A 22,028-nucleotide genomic window follows, 5' to 3' on the forward strand; every position below is an offset into this window, starting at 1 on the left:
CAGTCTGTTTTTAACATGGTGAAAGATGATACAGCTGATGCTACAAGGTTCTGTTCTAGGATTGATGCTGTTTAATAGATTTATTAATTATTGGAACAGGGGATGAACAGCGAGGGGGAAACATTTTTCAGACAACACAAACGTATTTAGGCAAATCAGAACTAGGAAAACTTTGAAGAATTTCAGAGGAGCCTACCCAAGCTCAATGGCAGATTAAATTAATTGTTGAAAAGATCGAGGTAATTCCCCTCTAGGAAGAATGATAATAATCTACTCATTCACAATGCTGCATTTTAAATTCCCTGTAGCCACTGAGGAAAAAGACCAGGGATTATAGTGGACAGACAGCTCAGTAAAAACTTCTGCTCAGTGTAGACAAATTAAATATTAGTATGCATGAGGAACAGGATAGAAAATAGCACTGAGGGGCTGACTATGATGAAGATTTGTGCAGGTGCATGGGGAAGAAGCATGCAAGAAGCTGTAAAGGAAACATCTACTTAGAAGTAAATAATATAGGAAGTTATCCTTATTATTGGGTAGAGCCGTTCATTAGTACCTGTGGATCCAAGCCAAAAAGTTTGACTCCAGTTCCAAACTTTCACAAACTCCAAGGGCTTGGACACATCTTTACTCCTTAGGTTGCTAGGTCATATTCAGTGAGCTCCCAAACTTCCTGGCAGCCCATAGTGTTCCTCACACTCAGTGTCACAACAGGAAATTGTCTTTAAAACAATCAGTTTCCCTTGATTGAGGTAGATTTTATTGGTAAACTATTGACTGGGAGATAAGCAAACCCTGACCCAATCTCAACATTCTGACTGTCTCTTTTGGAAAAATAGTTTTCTCGCCCCAGTGACATGTTCCCTAGCAATGTGAGGGGGAGGGAAGGAGGTCACTCTGACAAAGCAAAATTTCTCTTTCTTAATCCTGTTTCTTTTGATCTTCAAAGGTGGTAATGCTCAGTTTGGAGTCCACTCATCTGTGCACTTCATGATGCTCCCCCTGAGTTGTTTAAGAAGCACATTCTGTTATTTATTTTCAGGTTTTTAAGTGACTAGTGTCAAAGAGCTATATATAAGAATCTTCCGTCCTAACCCAGCACTTCAGGAAAAATGGTTGAATCTGTAGGCAACCAGTATGTTGTGGCCAGACCAGTATACTCGGAGAACTCGTTTGGTGAAGAACATAAGAAAGTGCACAGATACCATAAAACCTTTTTGGATCATCTGAGGGTATGTTTTAGGTAAGAAACTTTTTTGTAAATATTGATGTTAGAAATAGATCCTCTGAGCTACCTCCTAACTCTCAAATATTCTGAACTACATCCTTACAATCTTCCTTCCAGCTGGTCTCGTAAAGACTTTCACCCAGCTTTTGTGGTGGTTTCTTCAACATCTACTTCTCCCATTCTGAAGAAAACAAACATTAACTCTCAACACTGAGGGACAAATTCATCCCTTAACTCTGTTCAGTTCAGTACTGAGGTAACTCCATCCATTTAACTCAGGTGACCCCAGTGTAACTCTTGTAAATGGAGTCCCACCAGGGAGGAATGTGTCATCCCAGTGTTGAGAGTCAAATGTTTGTTCCCCCTACAGTGTCATATCCAAGAACAATGATAATGGATGAAAGTGAAAGTAGTGAAATATACAATGACTGACTTCATAATTAATGGGCAAAAGAGGCAGACTACATGACTACACGATTATGTCTGAGTGATCACAGCAAAACAAATGAAAACTCATTATTCAAACTCAACATCAAATGTTCCAAAATAAATTGAAAAAACTCTTTTGCCAAAAAATATTCCTGGAACAGTGAGGCTATGGCCCAGGCAGGTTGTTCCATACTGGGTACCTCTGACAGGCTGAAATCTAAATTCTTATCCATTAGTTTCAGCTATCAAGATTAGGTTTCGATATTGACTGACTCAAAGATGTTAGCTGACTGCACTGTGGCTTATCACATATTTTCAGATGTTCCCCACAAAAGGCCAAGAATATTGCCACTGGTTTGTTACCTATAACTTCCTGGTTGCCAGCATATCGCGTTAAGGAATGGCTCCTGAGTGACTTTGTCTCTGGGATCAGCACAGGGCTGGTGGCTGTCCTGCAAGGTAATCTTTGGGAAACACTTGCTTTGTTTTTGTTTTTTCTAAGATCAAACTACCACGTAAGTCCATGCTGAGAGACCCTGTAGACTTGCACCTGTAACATGGGCTTAACTTTCCCTGTGTTTTCTATCATTACAGGTCTAGCATTTGCTTTACTAGTGTACGTTCGCCCAGGGTACGGACTCTATGCCGCCTTTTTCCCAGTCATAGGCTACTTCTTTTTTGGCACTTCCAGACATATCTCTGTTGGTAAGTTAAGTCAAAGTGCACATTGTTTGTTCCACTCTCTGTCACAGCTTGCGTCTTCTTAATTCCATGCTGAAGATAAATAAAAATCCCCAGATGTAATTGATTACACACCGTGCCATGGGAGGAAGCTTTGTAGCTTTTTTCAAACGTGAAATAAAATCGTGGTTGATGGAAACTTATATTTTGCCCGTCCAGCTTTAATGCATGGCTTTGTGTCAATTAGGTCCGTTCCCTGTTCTGAGCATAATGGTGGGAGAAGTAGTGACGAAGTTAGTCGATGAGGAGAGTTTTGGAAACAGCACTTCAACGACTTCTACAGCACTAGATGATGAGAAGATACGGGTGGCAGCAACTGTATCACTCCTTGCTGGAATTTTTCAGGTTGGTACCTCATGATGATATCTATCTATCTATCCTTCCTCCGTACTGCCAGCCTCAAATTATAAATTAAACCATCACCACCATCATCGTCCCGACTGGGTGATTCTGTCCCATTGACCAGGAGCCATCTGGGTGAGCTATTTGGAAGCTTCTACGGATATTGACGTGCAGGCTATTGACAAGGGCATTAAGGATGGCCCCACCTTTCATATGCTGCTACATTTCTGTTAAAAACAATTATTGTGCATGGGCCCAATCCCACAGGCTATCCAAGCACAGAATGCCCCACTTATTGCAAAATCATTACCCAGATTTTTCCTAGAGGGGCAGTGATATATATTCTTATGTCTGAGAACAGAATGGAGCCATGATATTGGTGAGGTGAACAGTCATATTGAAGGAAGCTCCATATTACAGTAATACAGTTTAAGGATGAAGTCAGAGAGGAAGACAAATATATTTAGTTCCATTTTGTTCTGGAAATAATACGGAAGAACACATCCTTGTGTAGTGAACGCTTATATATATGTCCACATCATGAAAGATTTACAATGTGTAAGACATATGGATACACTGAAAATCTTAACAGCAAGGACATTTAGGTTATGTCTACAGAGCAAGAAATTCCATGGCTGGCACATGCCCGCTGACTTGGCGTGAGGTGGGAGGGTCCCTGAGCTGGGGCTGCAGCCTGAGCCCAGAATTCTACAAAGCAATGAAACAGCCCCGCAGCCCAAGCCCCACAAGCACAAATCAGATGGCTCAGGCAAGCCGCAGGCTTTTCTTTGCTGTGTAGATATACCCTTACTTTGGATCCAAAGTATAACTCAGAGGGTTAGGATTTCTGTAGCAATGACTGTTGTTACTTATGCTTCCATTGTTGCCCACTGTCATGCAAGTCTCACAATATTTGGGTGTTTCTTAAAGCCCCAGCTCTTGGAGTCATGAGATTAGGTGACAATCTCAGCTTTCATTTTTTTAAAAAGTAAGTTTCTAATCCTCTTGGTTGCAGAGAAAAGCTTGAAAACATGAACCAAGTGAACCCTAAAGGCTCAGAATCCAGAATGCAAAAATTTTTAAAAATGTATTATTTTTTAAAAAAATCTCATGATTCATAAACCAATCCCAATCATGATTTTTGAATGTTTGGGGTGAGCAATATGGTGCGTCTCTTCTAACTACATCTAACAAATGATTGGTTATTTTGTGTTACAGTTGCTTTTGGGAGCACTACAGATTGGATTCGTAATTATTTATTTATCTCAGTCATTAATCAGTGGTTTCACTACTGCTGCAGCTATCCATGTTGTGGTGTCTCAGCTGAAATTCATACTCCAGCTCCCGGTTACTGGATGTAAGGAGCCATTTTCAATTTTCTGTGTAAGTATTCCTCAGTTGCTAACAACATGATGCAACACCCACAGACCCTGGTCGTCGGCAGGTGGGATCAAACCTGGGACCTCTAGCGCTAAATGCATGAGCCTCTACTGCATGAGCTAAAAGCCACTTGGCCTTTTGCTAGGGCTTTAAAGCGACCTCATTACTCTCTCTCTAAATAGTCTCAGTGCCACTAGATGGGACAGAGCCGCACACCCAGGAGGTGTGTGGGTTACATAGACAAGCAGAGTACATCAGACTCTAAATCACTAAGTAGTTACACCAACCGAATCTTCAGAGTAAAAAAAAAAGGAAGCAATTTTGCAAAAAGATGTGTTATTATCACAAAATATTTAGCTATTGTATTGGGTGCACAAATAGGCTAATTCTATGATCTTTTCTACAATATGTTAGCATGTCCTTAAGAGCCCAGGCAGCTTTGTCTCAGGCATTTACTTATATCTACCAATTCTTATTGGACTGGAATCTAAATAAATAAAATACTGTAGATGTCTTTCATTTGGGTATAGCTCCCGGAGTCTGGTTGCATGATTAAAAATCAAAAGAAACAAAGAAAGAAATAACTGACTTGCTGAAGATTTTTTTGATGCGTTCAGTTATTTTTTTCCCAAAAATGTCTGACTTCCTGGGATTTGGGAAATAGAGCCTTTCACCTGTATGTTATCTGTATCACTCTGACTCAGGTTTGTGGTGGCCAACAGTTGTTATCACCAGATGGCTGGCTGGTGTCCTGAATGAAGGGTGACCAGATAGCAACTGTAAAAAAATGGGACGGGGGGGTGGGGGGGTAATAAGCACCCATATAAGAAAAAGTCCCAAAAAACGGGACTGTCCCTTTAAAAACGGGACATCTGGTCACCCTACCTAAATGTAATAAGCTGTTTGTTGTTCTCAATCCAGTTCCTGGCTGGCAAGTATATGTATCACAATTCCTCACACACGCTGGTAGCAGTCTCAGCAGATAACCTAAGTAGAGGGCATGGAAACAGATATACCATCTCACCCCTAGAGATGAGACCAGGAAGTCAGGTTTGAGGGTCATTGTGGAGAAGCTAGCATTGCTGTTGTCTATCTGTGGATAAATATCATTTTTTGCTCGCCAGGAGTCTCAGTCCAGACCATTCCACCAGAACTAAATCCTAACTAAAATAATAATTAAAGAAAAATAAATATGTTTTCTTTTTTTGAAAAGTGATGCCCACTGCATCAAGCAAAGGCAGCCTATTTCAAAGCACTCTTTCTTTTTAATTCTATAGACTCTGGGAAAGATTGGTGGGCAGATCACGAACACAAACATTGCAGATCTTGTCACAGCACTCATTATCTTGCTCATTGTGTTTGCGGTGAAAGAAGTTAATGAGCGATTCAAAGCCAAACTACCAGTGCCCATCCCAATTGAACTCTTTGTGGTAAGGATTATTCCACTTCCTTATTTCAAGTGTATAGTGCCACCCAAAGCAGAGTTTTAAACCTGTTTCTATGTACTAAAGTCTTCTTCTCAACTACTGTCTGCTTTCTGTCTTTGACAAAAACCATTGTGGGTTTCAGATATCCTGACAGAGATATCATTATGTGCTTCACATTTCTTTCACTGTTTTATAATTTAACATAACTTTAGAGAGAAAAGTATTATTCGTGAAATGTTTTGTCTGATTTATCTGTAAAATCAGACACTTCCCTTAAAATCAAGTACTACTGCATTCTACTGGAAGCCTACTGCAGAGCACTATTCCTCAACTGGTGGGTCGCAACTGCCAGGGGGGCCACGGGGCTTGAAAATGTTATTACAAGCTAAAGCAAAATCAATAAATCAATAAATAAGATTTCCAGAATAACTTTGGGGATGTGGCAGGGCAGAGGTAAGCCCCGTGAATGCCCTGCTAAAAGGGGCTGGCCACACCCTGCTTCCTGGCAGGTGGCCAAGTACAGGGGCCCAGGCACTCAGCAGGGGGCTCAGCTGCAGGCCCTAAAGAGGGCTGGCCCAGAGGAATAGGCTGAGCCAAGTGGAGATAGCTGTGCTGAGTACTGGGACGATTACATAAGTCCTGAGAAAAGCTCAGTCAGGGCTAGCCTGGTAGGGGGAGAGGAGGGCTGCATTTCTGCCTCTGTGCCAACTGAAGGAAGGCTCAAGGGCTAGAAGGCCCCAGGATGGATCTGTTGAGGGATAGCGATTGGGGGCTAATGGGAGCACTGTAAATAAAGACACGAAGGTGAATCAGCACAGGAGGGCGTTGAGACTCTTTATTTGACCAGCCTAAGTGCAGGGTGCAGCTGCGAGGGAGGGGAAGCCTGAGCAGACCCTGCCACAGGTGGCCAAAACTTTCAGTGGTTTTGAGACCAAACTATTTATAACCCTTTGATCTGTTAGTTACAGTAGCTCTGCCCCTTTCATGTCCATGCAGTTGACCCTATCCCATGGTCACACTCTCCCAATCCTATATTCTTCAAGGTCCATTATTCTCCATCAGCTTCTTAAAACACACACACAAATAAAGTATGTAGCCCATATCATGGCTACAGTGTTTACTCTTGCTTTCATAGTAAATGTAATGGGGTCACAAAACGTTGAATAAGAGGTCCCCAACCGGAAAGGGTTGAGAAACACTGCTGTTGTACTATAGACCATTGTAGTACTTTTTTTACTTAAGGAGAGCAGAAAATATCCATTTTGTAGGGATTTATTCCACCACTAATGAGAACATCTGCTGGAATCTCAGGGTGGGTTATGAACATGGACATACCTGTAACACCTAAAACTTACCTCTGAATCAGGGCCGTAGCCACAGGTGGGCCGTAGCCCACCCACGTAGCATCCAGGCCCACCCCCAGCTCTGGTCCGGCCCCAGTGCTAGCCCTGCCCAGACCTGGAGGACACTGCACACTGGGTGCCCCCAGCCCAACCAGAAGGGGAGGGACAGCAGCAGCGGAGATCAGACGAGTGCGCCACACATGCACGCTGCAGCAGGAGGAGGGCAGGCGAGCAGGTGACCTGGAGGCAGGGGCAGAGGAGATCCTCAAAAAAGACAGGCCTGCTGCCTTGGAGAACTGGGCCTGGCGTGGGGAGGTGAGACCAGGATGGGTGCCAGGAGCCGTATGTGCTAGAGAGCGGCATCTCCTCCCAGAGTTGGGTGCATGCGAGGGCCCCGAGGAACCCCTGGCCAGAGTGTTTATCGCCCCCCCCACAAGGCTGGCTGGAGGGATAGAGGGGAGGTGAGCTCCCCCAATCCCTCCTGGATCCCTGATTCCTCCTACCCCCACCCCCTGTCATTGCCCACCCGAAGTCAGGGCCGACCCAAATGTCCTGTGCTGGCTACGCCTCGGCTCTGAATAGCAGGAAAATGTCTAATTTTGGAGGCCTAATCTACCACTAGAAAGCACATCAAAGAGGCAATGTTTGCTAGGAAGAAGCGAAAGGATAGTTTGAAATAGTGACTTTTTTGTGGTCTTATTTGCAAATTCCTAATGTAGGTAATTTTGCTACCTTACAGACAGTCATAGCAACAGGTATATCCTATGCCTTTAATTTCAAAGAGAAGTTTCAAGTTGATGTAATAGGACAACTAGAAGAAGGGTAAGTGTATAATTCTTAAACTTTCCACTGGAGCACAATATTCTTTCTAAACAAGTACTTAGGCACAGAATTCACCCATCTCTGCCTTCTAATTAAATACTCTGCATTAATAAAAAACTTACTTCTTCTGAGCAGTTAAGTAAACTTTTTGCATTCAACAATATCACAGCTTTCAATAGACTAATTTTCAGTAGATAAGAGCTATTCAGTAATGAAAAGCATTTTTTCTTCCAAGAAACTGAGAATTAATTCATTCATTCCTTGTTGCGTGAAATGAATACAAGGAGAAGGGGTGTCAGAGTTACCTGCCTAACTGCTCTTCTGCCCCATCCTGGTATTTGAGCAAACACCGACTCAGGTCTCAGGCTGTCAGCTATCTCAGAGTGGAATTGTGCAATTCTCCTACTCTCAGACCAGTCCTTGAGCTGCAGTCCCCTATGATCAACTATGATTATCTCAAGAGGCCTGACCTGTCTTCAGTGCCTGTGGTTCTGCTCCTTCCAGCAGCAATAACAGTGGCATCCAGTAGCCAAATAGTCTGCTTAAAGCAATCCTGTCCCCTTCAATAGTGCCTGACAATTGAGCTCAGTCTTGCTCTCCAAAGAGAGCTTGTTACCTATTTATAACCCTTTGATCTATTAGTTTTCAGCCTGACAAAACAGCCTAGAAGTAGACCATTGTCCTGTAGTTGTCTAATGTGTTTCTTGAGAGGTTGCCTATCTGTAATTATTGTGTTGACCTCCTGCTTGCTTTCCCCACAACCCCTTATTAAACTAGAACAATACATTCATGTAAAAAAGTCTTGTAACTAAATATATAATGACTTCACCCCACTGATCAGGTCACATACAGCATTCCTTAAATTATTATGACTCAGTTTGCTTAGATTACTATAACATCTCTAAATCCCTCATGACAAGTAGGGCATAAATACCTACATTTAGAATATAAGCACAGTAGTGTGTAATGAGAAAGAAACAAAACATGACAATACACTGCTGCAACCTTTGTTGATGACAGAAATGTTGCTGACTGCCCCTGCAGGGCAGTGCTCGCAGTCACTGATGCTTCAGTGGATGAAGCCAGCAGAGGAACAGCTACTTCTGCTCAATAGGCCCTGACCCTCAGATTTCAGACTGATCAATTTAAGGGCACTGAAAAACCAGCTCATTGAAGAATGTCTTTTTATTGCCCTTGGACTGCAAAAGCTCCAGTCCAAAAAGCCAGGGAGCAGGAAATAAGGAAGAGATCTAAATTTAGTGACTGGCCTTCCTTAGCACATATTTATTTAACTATCTAAAGAACCAGAACAAATCACAGCAGGTTTTCCCTACAGAGCGAAATCCACTCCAGTGCAGAGGACCTGTGCAAAGCCTCAGCATCAATTCAGCCCTTGACATAGGAAGGGCCTTGTGTGTATCTTACAAATAATAATTCTCATCACAGGTGCTTGACACCTCACAGGATTTGACTTCCAGTAAAGAGAGCCTGGTCATTGAATTCCAAACTGAGCTGATTGCAGATTAGGAGGGAAGGGACTCAACCTGAAAAGTCCCAATCCTGAGCCAAACATCCCTGAAATTCACTGGTGTTTAGATCCAAGATTATGTTTTGGTCCCACCTCTACAGAAAAGTGTACAGTTAAAATAGCACAAGAGATGGACTGTCACCAAGCTCACTGAATGCTTTGCTTGCCGTACTGTTTTCTTAAGCACCCTGTTAAGGGACAGTTCTCTCTTTTGGGTTCTCTTACAGATTTAAGCCTCCTGTTCAACTTGATATGAGGGTTTTCCAAAGCTGTGTGGGTGAGGCTTTTTCCATAGCGATTGTTGGATTTGCCGTAGCCTTTTCGGTCGCTAAAGTATATTCTGTCAAGTATGATTATCCCATAAATGGCAACCAGGTAAACAAGAAACATTTAAATCAATATGACCATAATACATTGCCAATGAACATAGCTTTAGAAATGCTTTGGCTTATGAACTATTTTTTCAGAACTATTTCTTTCAAAAACTTCATGTTCATTATTCTGTTAGGAATTAATTGCCTTTGGCCTGAGTAACATATTTTGCGGAGTATTCAGCGGATTTGCTGCAAGTACATCGCTGTCAAGATCAGGTGTGCAGGAAAGCACAGGAGGCAAAACACAGGTATTGCAAATACAAGATGTTGACAGAGCTGAATGCCACATGACACTAGCTGCACAAAGTGCTCTAGGATACAGACTTATGGTGAAGTCCTTTTCTTCCACAGGTTGCTGGTCTTCTCTCTGCTGTCATTGTCATGATTGTCATCCTGGCCATTGGATTTCTCCTGGAACCATTACAGAAGGTATTCTCTACTTTTGTGTAGGATTTATCCCTGCTCATCAAGGACCTGATGCTGCTCCAGCTAGAGTCAACAGGAGTTTTGCTATTGACTTCAGGGGGAGCAGGACAGGATTATGTCAGGGCCTGATTGTTTTCCCCAGCTCAATGCACGGAGGGAACTTTCCAAATGTGAATTTGTCCCTGCCTGCATGGACGGATGGGAAGGGTCAGCTGCTCCTTCGCTGAACCCCAAGTGTATGGGGCGGAAGTGATTTCTAGCCAATAGAGTTTAATAGAAAATGGTAACACTTCAAGAGGTGTTTTGAACCCTCTGATAATTACATAGGAAATTATGTCCATGATATAGAAATTTATAGTAAGATCAAAAATCCATAGCATGGATCTCATTCTCTAGTCAATGCTATAGAGTTTTAGAGTAATTTTGCAGAAGCCTGTGAAGTTTCCACATAATCCTATGCCTGTTAAATTCTATAGGACATCTGTCATAAGGGATGGGACCGATACGGACATGCAACTTTCCTCTCCTTTCTCCCCAGCCCCTTAGGGAACCTGCAGAGAAGTTAGTACAGACTGATACGCTACTTCGGCATGGACGCCCAAACATCACAGAAATAAACACATAAACTCCCATATAGATAAGACCAGATTCTCATTAATCAGGCCACTTGCTTCTCCAGCTAAGGGGCCATGCTCAGATGCAACCCCTGGTCTTTCCTGAGCCCCGGGACTGCTCCTTGCTAGGGGCCTAAAGGAAATAGGGGAGGGAGAAGGAGGAAGAAGAGACAATGAAAAACCTGGTGGCAGAGCTAATGGAAGGCAACTGCCCCCTACCTCCCCCCCAGTAGCCTTTAGGTGTATATGTGGCACCTTTTTCAAGAACGTTGTGCAACTGACAAAAGAAGGTTACAACACAAATTTTCACATGGGGCTACCCCACACTCCCCTGGCAGTAGTGGCTCCTGTCCCACAGGGCTGGGCCAGACTCCCTGTTCCATATGTTGTGACATAGCACACAGGGTCAACATGGAGCCGTGACCCTGTGTGCCATGTCATAATGCTATTCAGTCCAACTTGGCCCAGCCAGCTCTCCATCATGACAGAGGAGTGGCTGGGCCAAACCTGAATGGCACTGTGACCTTGTGTGCCAGGTCACAGTACTCACAAATACCCACAATACCCAGGTCCAACCCTGCGGGACAGGAGTCACCACAGCTGGGTGAATGTAGGGTGGGCTCATGCTCCATCTTCCAGCCCACCCTGGGGGCCTCCCCTCTGTACCAGGCCAGAATGGAGAGTGCTGCTCTGTGTGGTCAGTGCCACCAATGACCGACCACTGCCCTGCTCACAAAGACTGGCACCTCCACTGCTGTGGCCCCACCCTCTTCTACACTGGCCAGTGCAGCAGGCCAGCCACAAATAGAAGCACATGCTCCACTATCTTAAAGGGAAGTGCAGAAGGCATCTGCACCCCACCTAATACAGTGCTCTATCTTAATGGCACATCCTGGCCCATAGCGTCAATGTAGTAGGAAGAACCCATTATCTTCCAGCCCAGGCTCTGGGTCTATTACTAGAATCTTGTCATTATAACATTCGGCATTTGCTCTGTTTTGTGTTTTTAACAGTCAGTCCTTGCAGCTTTGGCTCTCGGCAATTTGAAGGGGATGCTTATGCAGTTCAAAGAAATAGGTGTTTTATGGAAAAAGGACAAATACGACTGTGTAAGTAGCAGCCAATTTATACTTAAAAATAAAATCCAATTGCGCAGGCATTTATTTTGCAAATTCTCTTAAAGATTCAGTTTATTTTTAATAGCTTGCCTTGCTTTACTGCATTGAACATATCTCTGATCTGCATTTTTATTTTTATACATGATTTTTTTTCAAATGTTTTTTCACTCAGTCTCATCTCTTTTAGCTCAGTTCTCTCTCTTTAATCTTCACATTCACCCATTTCATCAGTCTTCTTCATTAAAAAAATTCCCACCATTCAAAATCAATTATATAAAGAAGTGACAGAAAGATTGATAAATATTTGGCCTGTTGGCTACACATTTCTGGACCTATTTTCACTTCAATACATGTATGTAGCTCCCACTACTGCCAATGAGAGCTATGTAAATGAATCAAGTGGAGAACATTGCTTACAGTGTAGCTTGGCAATTACTGCTAATGATAAAGCTATAGAAATGACTGAAAGGCAGCATTGCCAGTAGACAAGGCATACCTCTAAGAATCAGAAGATCTGGGTTCAGTGTCTAACAGTGCCACTCACTTTTTGTGTTACTTAGCTACTGTGGACCTCAGTGTTTTCCAGCTCGAAAATGAGGATGTGGATCTTTACCCCCCCGATGAAACACTTTGAGGCCTCTGATAAAAAATGCCAAGTGTTATTATAATTATTATTTAAATACTTCCAGTTTTCAATTAAATACATTCACAGTTGCTAAACTTTACTGTCTCGACACAAGATTATATTCACAAATATTACCTTTCCCTATATCATGATTTACATTCTACCTTTTCCTTTTGCCAGATATTTTTAAGAGCATTCAACTAGCTTTGTATACAAAGTCATGCTTTTTTAATATATCAGCACTTCACATCTGTTATACAGAATTCAGCTTCAAAAAGACTTTCCAGCATTAACGAACTAAGTTATCCTTCCAGCACTCCCATGAGACTGGTAAATCTCACTCTCTCAGTTCTGTTAACTAAGAAAGATTTTTACCCAAGAGCATAGGCACAGTCCAGATCAGACCCGGAGTTTCTGGGTTCCCTATCTGGGTTTATACTCTTGCTTCCTAGTGAAACTATAACATCTGAAATTGTGTATATTTTTTACAGATGATATGGATTGTGACTTTCCTATGTACTGTAATACTGGGGCTTGCTATTGGACTAGGAGTCTCAATAGGATTTGAACTCCTGACCATAGTGTTCCGCACACAGTTGTAAGTAAATGTTAAATATAATGTAAACCCTATCAAGACTGCATGTTGAAAATAAACTCATTTAAGACATAGAGGACCAAATTTTCCAGGCCTATATCTGGCCTGCAACTTTGGACTCAAAATCAATTCTTGGAGATAATTCTGGACACTAAATATTATAAAAGTCAAGGGGAAGCAATGGGAATGTTGTGTTCTGCTCCCTGGTAATGAGAAAAGGCATGTGAATCACACTTCAATGGGACTATATAATCTAGATAATAATAATTATACCTAGCTCTTATATAGCTAAGTATTATTCTAATTATGTGCATAACGCTTGCCAATAAGAGTACAGGGTTCACAGTCTGGCCCATAATAAGCTACAGCACTCTGTCAATATAGATACTCTTCTCCCATTTGAATTTACTTTTCATAGTTAATTTTCTTTCTTAGAGTGAAAGGCTCTTAGATTGATTCCATGACCAGTACAATTATTATAATGCTGAGATCATTTTATTTGATCAGCCATTAAGGCAGTACAGCTTTCCAACAGCAAGATAAGACTTTTAAGACAACAGCAATTGTTCAGTCCATTATGTTCCAGCATGGTTTATAAATAACTTGATTTGCATTTGTTTGCAGTCCAAAGTGCACTCTTTTGGCAAATGTTGGAAGAAGCAACATCTACAAAAACAGAAAGGATTATGTAGATGTAAGAGCCTGTATATTATTTACATCATCTGTTGCATGCATTTCTGTGCAATAGACACCTGTATGTAATGCCCTCACTTTGTTGTGTAGATATATGAGCCAGAGGGAGTGAAGATTTTCAGCTGCCCGGCCCCGATCTTCTTTGCTAATATTGACTTCTTTCAGGACAAACTTATCACCGCTGTAAGTTTTTTCTTGGCAATCACTTTAAATGAATTCCTTTGAAAAACAATGAGGAGTCCTTGTGGCACCTTATAGACTAACAAATCTACTTGGGCATAAGCTTTCGTGGGCTAAAACCCACTTCATCAGATGCATGGAGTGAAAAATACAGTAGGCAGGTATAAATATACAGCACATGAAAAGATGGGAGTTGCCTTACCAAGTGGGGGGTTAGTGCTAACGAGGCCAATTCAATTCAGTCAGGGTGGATGTGGCCCATTCCCAACACTAATCTCAGTTGCACCATGTTAATCCATTTTAAACAATGGAACCACTGTGTCCAGAAGAATAACTTCAGATTTACCACAGTGTAAGTGAGATGAGAATCTGGTTTGGAGATTCATATCATTTGCTTAAATGCAACAAACTATCTTTCTTAAGACAGTTCTGTACTTGACTTTAATTCACAATAGTAAATTCATGTAAGGTTTGTTTGGAGTTTTTTTTTTACTTGGTCACTCTCCAAGAATTTACTAGTACTAATCACTTTTTAGAATAATATCAAGTCCTCTCTCAGATCCAAGGATACTGGGATTTTTTTTGTTTGTATAAAAAGAAATCTGGAATGTTAATCAAGATGTTATTTTGCAGGTTGGTTTTAATCCATTGCGGGTGTTGCGCAAACGCAATAAAGCTCTGAAGAAAATCAGAAAGATGCTGAACAAAGGAGAGCTGCAAATGACACCTGTAAGTATTATATTATGTAGCTTATTATCTAGCAGAGATGAGAGGTATAAATTAGGGAAAATATTTTCAAAGGCACATGGGAGGTTTGGGAATCTTATTTTCATGGACTTTCAGGGGGAGCTGAGGCCCAAATCCTCAAAGGGCAGAATTAGGCCCCTAAATAGCTTTGAGGATCTGGGCGTCGGTACCTAACTGCCCACTGTGCCTTTGAGACTCTCCCCATGTCAATATAATGTAAGGGTGGATAAGTATTACCACATATTACCATTTGTTAAATTAAATACAGGCTTAAAAAATAAGCTTGTTAAATATAAATACCCTGGTCCCCAGTCTGCAGCATTAATGTTAGGCAAAGTTCTCTTGTCTTCAGAAGGAGCTTTGTTTGCCCTCAGACTGTAGAACCAGATCCCAAAGAGAAAAAGTTTTGACCTATAGTTAATGTTGACTCACAGCTGGTACTTGGTTTTCTCTGAGGAAAAATCCTTCACACTTTCTATGGGCCTAACCCAAAGCCCACTGAAGTCAGAGGAGTCTTACCATTCAGTGGACTCTGGAGCATGCTCTAAAACCTTGATTAATTAGAACAAAACAGAAATCTCAAAATGGCTCCTAACTACAGGGAGATAGAATTCCTTCCAGTGTGAAGCACAAATAGCGAATCATGATGCATTCAATCAGTGCTTCAGCTCTCCAGTGCCTCAGTATGCTATTCAAGTGTACACATCAGTGTGTTCTCTTATCACTGGACAACACCTGAGGCTGTAATGTTTACTGTGGCCATTTCTTCTCTTTAATACAGAAATCCTTTATTTGCACTGTTAATGGTCTGAATGAATCTGATGAAGAATTGGACAACAATAAAATAGAGGAGCTGGATCAGCCTACTAACATGGCAGACTTACCATTTCAAATTGACTGGAATGCAGAACTTCCTCCCAACATCACTGTGCCCAGAATTGACATCCACAGCCTCATTCTTGATTTCTCAGCAGTATCATTTTTTGATGTTTCTGCCTTGAGAGTCCTCAAATCGGTAAATTACCTTTCATGAAACAACTAGTCAGGGCTTACAAGTAGAAAAAATGTACTATGTTTCTTAAAGATACGCCTCTATGTGCATAGGAGATCAGTAATAGATTGCATAAAGACTCAATGGTTGGAGCTTGTTGAAAATTTTCCATCAAAACCATTTTTCCACAGAAAATTGGGTTTGCTACTATCTGAAATTTTTCACAGAAAGTGTCTGGTTTCCATGGAAAATGTTGAGTTTTCATCAAAAACTTATCAGTGTTCATTTTTTGGACAAAAAGTGTAAATTTTCCATGGAAAACTTTGATGAAAACTATTTTTTTTCATTTTCATCTAAATTTTCCAATCAGTTATATCAATGGCTATACACTCCTTTCTTGAACTGATAACAGTTCTGGAAGTTTTACAGCTATAAGGTATGAATCATGGACTCGGGTTTTAAACATAGGATGGGGAATTGGAACACCTAGATTCTGTTCCTGTTTCTGCCATCAACTTCCACAGTCAAAAATTTCAGATATAAGCACCTATAAAGTAGCCTTATTTTCTTTTGAACTGAGCACCCACAGCTTCCATTAACTTTAGTAGTAATTGCAGCTCTGTTTGAGCTTTATGTCTGAAAATTCTGTCCTTTAACTCTTGGAATCTCAGTTTTTTCATCTATAAAATAGGAGCAATGATGCTTTACCACACTGGGGCATTGTCTTTCCATCAAAGATTTTCATTTTCAGCTCTTATCAATATTATTTCATACTGATCCTTTTCTTAAAATATATTATTATAAATTCTTTTTTAATTTATCTTACAAAAGAAGGTTGGCTTCGAAGTTCAGCATCAATCTAAAGAACCTATTCTGCACCCATTCAAGTTAATGGAAATTTTGTCACTAACTCCAATGGCAGCCTAAATCCATTTATTTGTGCTCAAAATACAAACGCTATTTTACTATAGACAATCACTGTCATTGCTGTTGAGTTCATGGCAAAACAATTAGTCTCTAAGCAACGCCTGCTTTCTGTTTAACAGACTTTAAAAGACTTTGTCCGGATTGATGTGGATGTGTATATTGTGGGAGCACAAGGTAAGTTCTTCCACTTCTGTCAATCTTGTTTTTAAGCAACCAAATTGCTCGATGGACATGTATCAGTTATGCCTCTTCTGTCAGCTCGCTGCTTTCCCTGCATAGTTAGAAGGGGCAAACCAAATGTTTATATTAAAAGAATCTTTAAAAGCATCTAGTCAGACTCAAATTAAAAGAGTCTTGCAGGAATCAGCAGTACTGACTTTAACTGATTAAAACTAACAAGCCAAACTAAACAGACTTGAAATGAGATACAACTTTTACTGGCTAACGTCAGCCTTTCATGTAACTGCAACCTACGGTGGATAAGAGGAAATGGGACCCAGATGCATAAAAATATCTGCAGCCACCTTAAATACCCATGGGTTCATTTTTCCCCTCTCAGGGTTTTGTACCCTCACAGTTTCCTCCATCTTAGATCTCCCCATCCTTCCATTTCCCTCACCCCACCAGAGTGAGGTTCAGGCCACTTGTGAATATTCAGACTTAGAGGGATAAAAAATATCTCCTCTGCCTATGCTCTCTCTGCGTTTCCTCCTGAAAGCTAGTGAGCGCCCAGTCCTGGGACAGCAAAGGGAGCCTGCGTAAAAGGGCTGGGCTCACATGTGCTATACAGGTAGCTGGGGAACTCAAACTAAGAGTGAAGCCTCAGGAACCCACACAGACCAACCGTGTCCCAGTATTGCAGGCCATAGCGGACACAGGGTATGCAGAATTACAGCCATATGGAGCCAGACTGTACATGGACACACTGCCCATGCCCCATCCCCAGTGTGCTGTGGAGACCTGCCATGAAGGTCTCATGCACGATGCGAAGATTGCATAGAGCCCGTAGGTGGGGTTTCTCCAACCCCCCACCACATTGCTTGTAAACTTTTTGGTCCTTACAAGTTAGCATAAGGCACCACAGGATGGGGCCTAAATGAGGAGACAAAACAACAAGGGCCAGTTCTCCTCTCCCATGCACCTTGTATTGTCTCTTCTGTGCAAAGTGCACAAAGGATGGATATGAAATGGTACCAGGTGAGAATGGTACTATCTGGTGCCCACTTAGCATAGCAAATGCCTAAGGGTCAAGGCAGTGGAGAATCAGGCCTTGAGGCAGCCAAACTAACCCACTTTGATAGAAAATTGTGTGTGCTCATTCAAAGGATACACTGAGGATCCATTTTTGTCTTGATGACTGCATGCCTATCAGTCACTGGTTTGTGGTTTGATTCTGTTTCTCTGCAGATGGCTTCCTGGACAAGCTGGAAAGATGTGCATTTTTTGATGAGGAGATTAAGGCCTCCATGTTTTTCATCAGCATTCATGATGCTGTTTTACACATTTTGGTAAAAAAGAATGAAGTCTACTCACCAACGGTGAAACCCATAAAGGTAACCACTGTGCTATGTGTTCATTCTTCTCTGGAGTAACACCTTAAATTGCTCACAGTCCAGTTGTTTACATAGTCTCAAGGGACTGCATCGTCCCCTCCTACTGGGACACCTCCCAGGAAATTGCATGCAGTGGAGTTCCCCTGAAACTGTCACCTTGAGAGGACAGGACTAGGAGGCCTGCAATAAAGGCAGGGGTGTGGCCTTTCACTCTGATGGAGCCACAGTAAAGGGAATTCCCAGGTCCCTGGAGAACCAGCCTATCTCCCCTCCCTGCTGGCAACTTAGGGGGGAGGAATAGCTCAGTGGTTTGAGCATTGGCCTGCTAAACCCAGGGTTGTGAGTTCAATCCTTGAGGGGGCCATTGGAGGGATCTGGGGCAAAAATTGGGGATTGGTCCTGCTTCAAGCAGGGGGTTGGACTAGTTGACCTCCTGAGGTCCCTTCCAACCCTAACCTTCTATGATGATTCTATGAACTTGGCTCCTCCAGGGTTGCAGAGAGTGGTCTGCATGGTTGACCTACAGCAGCAATTGCAGGAGGGACTCAGGGGAGGAGATGATGCTTTGATTTGGATTCTGGCCTTGTCTACACTCAAGAGTTGCATTGATTTAATTAAATTGGTTTAGAAACTGATGTAATTAAATTGGTACAAGCCCCATGTGTGACCTCTTTTACATTAGATTAAAAGTAGCTAATATAAATTTAGCTTCATTCAGTAAGGAATCAGCTCAAATTAAATCCATATAAGGCACTCTTAAACCAACTGAAGGGTGTTCACACCAATGGTACCAATTTAAATAGCTTCTAAAGTGAGTCAGTTAAATTGGTGCAACTTTTGTGTGTAGACAAGACCTCATTTCCACTTAGATTTCTGAATGGGATGCTGCAGGGCAAGCAAGGGATGAGGCCACAGGGAGCAGCACCACCCCCTCTCCCAATCCTGCTTCCACAGTGCGGTGGAGCAAAGCAAGCTCCAGCAGAGTAGGCTGGAAGGAGGGGCAGGAAGAGTGTCGCAGAGAACGCACTTCCACCCCACCAACCCCTGCTCCAGCAGGAGTCTGTCCGCTCCAGCGCCACAGACAGAGGGAACACGACGGCCAAGAGTCTCAAGAGTCACATTTTCTGAGTCTTTAGCGCAATATTACCTGTGAAATTAGCTAAAACGAGAGGGAAGTGGAGAGCATTTCCTAACCCTGAGCCCCTCTGTTCACTGCAGGAGATGGAAAGCAGTGATCATTATATTATCAATACAAACGGCGATTTACGCAACCGGGCGTACACGGTAAGGCCGCCCCCTCGCTCCCCCCTGCATGTCAGCAGCAACAGAAGATCAACGGCACTTTCACTTTTTAAACACTTTTAGGCTGAAGTCAAGCACTTGTGAAAGGTGCCGCCTCACCAGCTCCCAGGACTCAGAGGGAAGAGAAAGCACAGGCACTAGCCGCACTGTGTTCTGCCTTGTGTCCTGTACCCACCCCTAGGGGTCTGAGAGCAGCTCAGACTCCAAGCCCACTCACTCTTCATGCTCAAAGGTGCCAGTTCTGGCTATGGCTTCAGCACTGCCATAGGGACTGAGATGGCCAACTTGCTCCCATGAGCCACCAACAGAGGATGATAATTTCCAATCACAGACCACCTGGTCAGACTCAAAAAGTGACCCCTCAGGGTAAAAGGCTCCATCCCCATGAGCCATCCAGTTTGTTTAACTTTTTCACTGATTGGTAGCTGGCATTTTATTTAAGGCAAACCACAGCTATAGTAGGAGGTTTATGGCCCAGCCAGGACAAATTATCCATGGCTTTCTGGGTTAGCAACAGGTGGATGTGCTTCCACATTGGGAGACAGGGAGAGGTCTGCTGATGTGATAAGCTCTGCTTATCAATGCTGAATCTGTCCAACTCCCTCCTCACTACAACACTCTTCCCAAGGGTTCCCAGCCCTTGAATATTCCTACAATCCTGTGGCTGGAGCAGGTCCACTCTCGGAGCCTGTATAGGGAGGGGATGGAGATCAAATCCGCTGCTGTACCTTGGCTGACAGCTCCACATCCAGGCTCAGCCAAAGACAGATGGTTTCAGGTTGCACCTGCCCTTAAAAATTTTTCTGTAAATGAGCCCCAAACAAGGATGTCAGGAGATGTGCTTAGTGAGCTCCTCTTCTTCTACACAGTATTATTCTCACTTACCCAAATGCCATATACAGCTGCTGGATTTGATGGCCAGGCGTCTGACTGTAATTGCGGTTGGAGGGTCGGCCTCAAGAAAGATAGTCTGTAAAGGAGTGAGAGGGAAATATCCCCAAAATAGTGGGCAGCAGAATTGCCACTTAGGGTAATATAATTGAGATTGGAAATGTTAAACCCCATCTTTCCATGCATGCTCTTAGACTGGAAAATCCTCCTGCATAGCTTAGTGAAAGGTAGATACATAAAAACGTCTTTATCCAGAAGTGATATTTATTTCTTTGTTTCTTTCCCACAGATGCCAACAGAAACAAAATTCTAATTCTACCCGAATTACATCATCCAACAACCAGATTTTCAGCTACAGAAGATGAAGGCAGATGTACAGCATATGAAGACAGTTGTAGATATGCTGATACATTGTATAAGGGACTTTATTACATGTGATTATGTTTCAAGTTTTGGAACAGGCTTGTTATACACTACATATATATATATATTTAGGCTAAAGTTATGTAGTTTTTCTGATTTTATACTCTGACTTCTCTTCTTTCAAAGGAGAAAAAGTGGTTTAAGCAATGTTAACACCACTTGTACATATGTGTGTATATACGTGTATATTAGTCAAACAGTTTATAGACAACTGGTATAATAACGAGAGTATATACTGTGTTCTTATAACTGTTTGAAATCTTGTAATGTATATAGTATATTCTAATAGGTGACTGTCACATTGTATCTTCAACTTGTACATAATTTATTTAAAGTTCCTTTCGGGTCCTATGAGATATCCTTCTAGACTGAATTATCTTTAAATTGACCAGCCCAATATTTTATTCCACAAATGTCTGTAAAGTGAGTCACATGGTTATTATGAAATATTTATATAGTGCAGCAAATGTACACAGCCATTTACAAACTCAGCAAAGATACCTTTATTTGGCTCAAGCTGATATAAAATGCACAAGACAAAACACAGGATAAGAGAGAACATTTATAGTGAATGGTTAAATAATTATTTTAATAGCTCTGTGTGTACGCAGATCGGCGTAGACACAAACAGGGTGGCACACTGGTTTATTGTTATCCAAAAGTTTACAGAGGATTGAAAATAGTAAACTGCGGCTATACTTTGCTAGAACTACATCCTAGGATTGTGAAAATTCCACTTTATTTGGCTCCACCAGATGCCAAAAATAGCTTCACCCAGCCAGGTGCTAGATAGTAGTCTTACCTATATAATAGGCTTGGCAGAATTAATTTCTATATTTTGTTATAACTTCAGCAGATAATACTGATGTTTAAGCATCTTTTTTGATTTTTATCAAATAAAATTTTCCCAGTTGCACAGAGTTATGGGGTTTAAGCCTTTTTTACCTATTTAAATTTTTCAGAGTTGAGGGAAATTACGGGGAGACAGACGATAATTATTTAATGACAACAGACTTTGGCATTCAAAAAGTTAAACCTTTATAAAACTGTATATTTTGACATGAGATGTTGATATTTTGTTACGTCACCTCTAAAAAGTTTTTAAGCAGCATTTTTCTTACTTTGCCTATCTGTACATTTCAGTTATCATCAATGGAAATATTTTTTTCTCAAAAAGAAAAGGAGGACTTGTGGCACCTTAGAGACTAACCAGTTTATTTGAGCATAAGCTTTCATGAGCTACAGCTCACTTCATCGGATGCATACTGTGGAAAGTATAGAAGATCTTTTATACACACAAAACATGAAAAAATGGGTGTTTACCAC

General features: G+C 41.8%; 1 protein-coding gene across 1 annotated transcript; it reads left to right on the forward strand.

Moving 5' to 3' along the window:
- Nucleotides 1-1,076: 1,076 nt before the first annotated feature.
- Nucleotides 1,077-21,622, forward strand: SLC26A3 (solute carrier family 26 member 3). The gene is made up of 20 exons (XM_048836319.2): nucleotides 1,077-1,246; nucleotides 1,980-2,119; nucleotides 2,255-2,365; nucleotides 2,589-2,746; nucleotides 3,962-4,126; nucleotides 5,401-5,553; nucleotides 7,633-7,715; nucleotides 9,471-9,618; nucleotides 9,752-9,865; nucleotides 9,969-10,046; nucleotides 11,671-11,766; nucleotides 12,892-12,998; nucleotides 13,620-13,689; nucleotides 13,779-13,871; nucleotides 14,502-14,597; nucleotides 15,397-15,630; nucleotides 16,653-16,707; nucleotides 17,941-18,086; nucleotides 19,305-19,370; nucleotides 20,569-21,622. Exons 1-20 carry the CDS (start codon nucleotides 1,116-1,118, stop codon nucleotides 20,590-20,592), a joined length of 2,268 nt encoding a protein of 755 aa, XP_048692276.2. The 5' UTR covers nucleotides 1,077-1,115; the 3' UTR covers nucleotides 20,593-21,622.
- Nucleotides 21,623-22,028: the final 406 nt, after the last annotated feature.

Source organism: Caretta caretta, chromosome 1, assembly GCF_965140235.1.
Source record: "Caretta caretta isolate rCarCar2 chromosome 1, rCarCar1.hap1, whole genome shotgun sequence".
NCBI classification, from domain to species: domain Eukaryota; kingdom Metazoa; phylum Chordata; order Testudines; family Cheloniidae; genus Caretta; species Caretta caretta.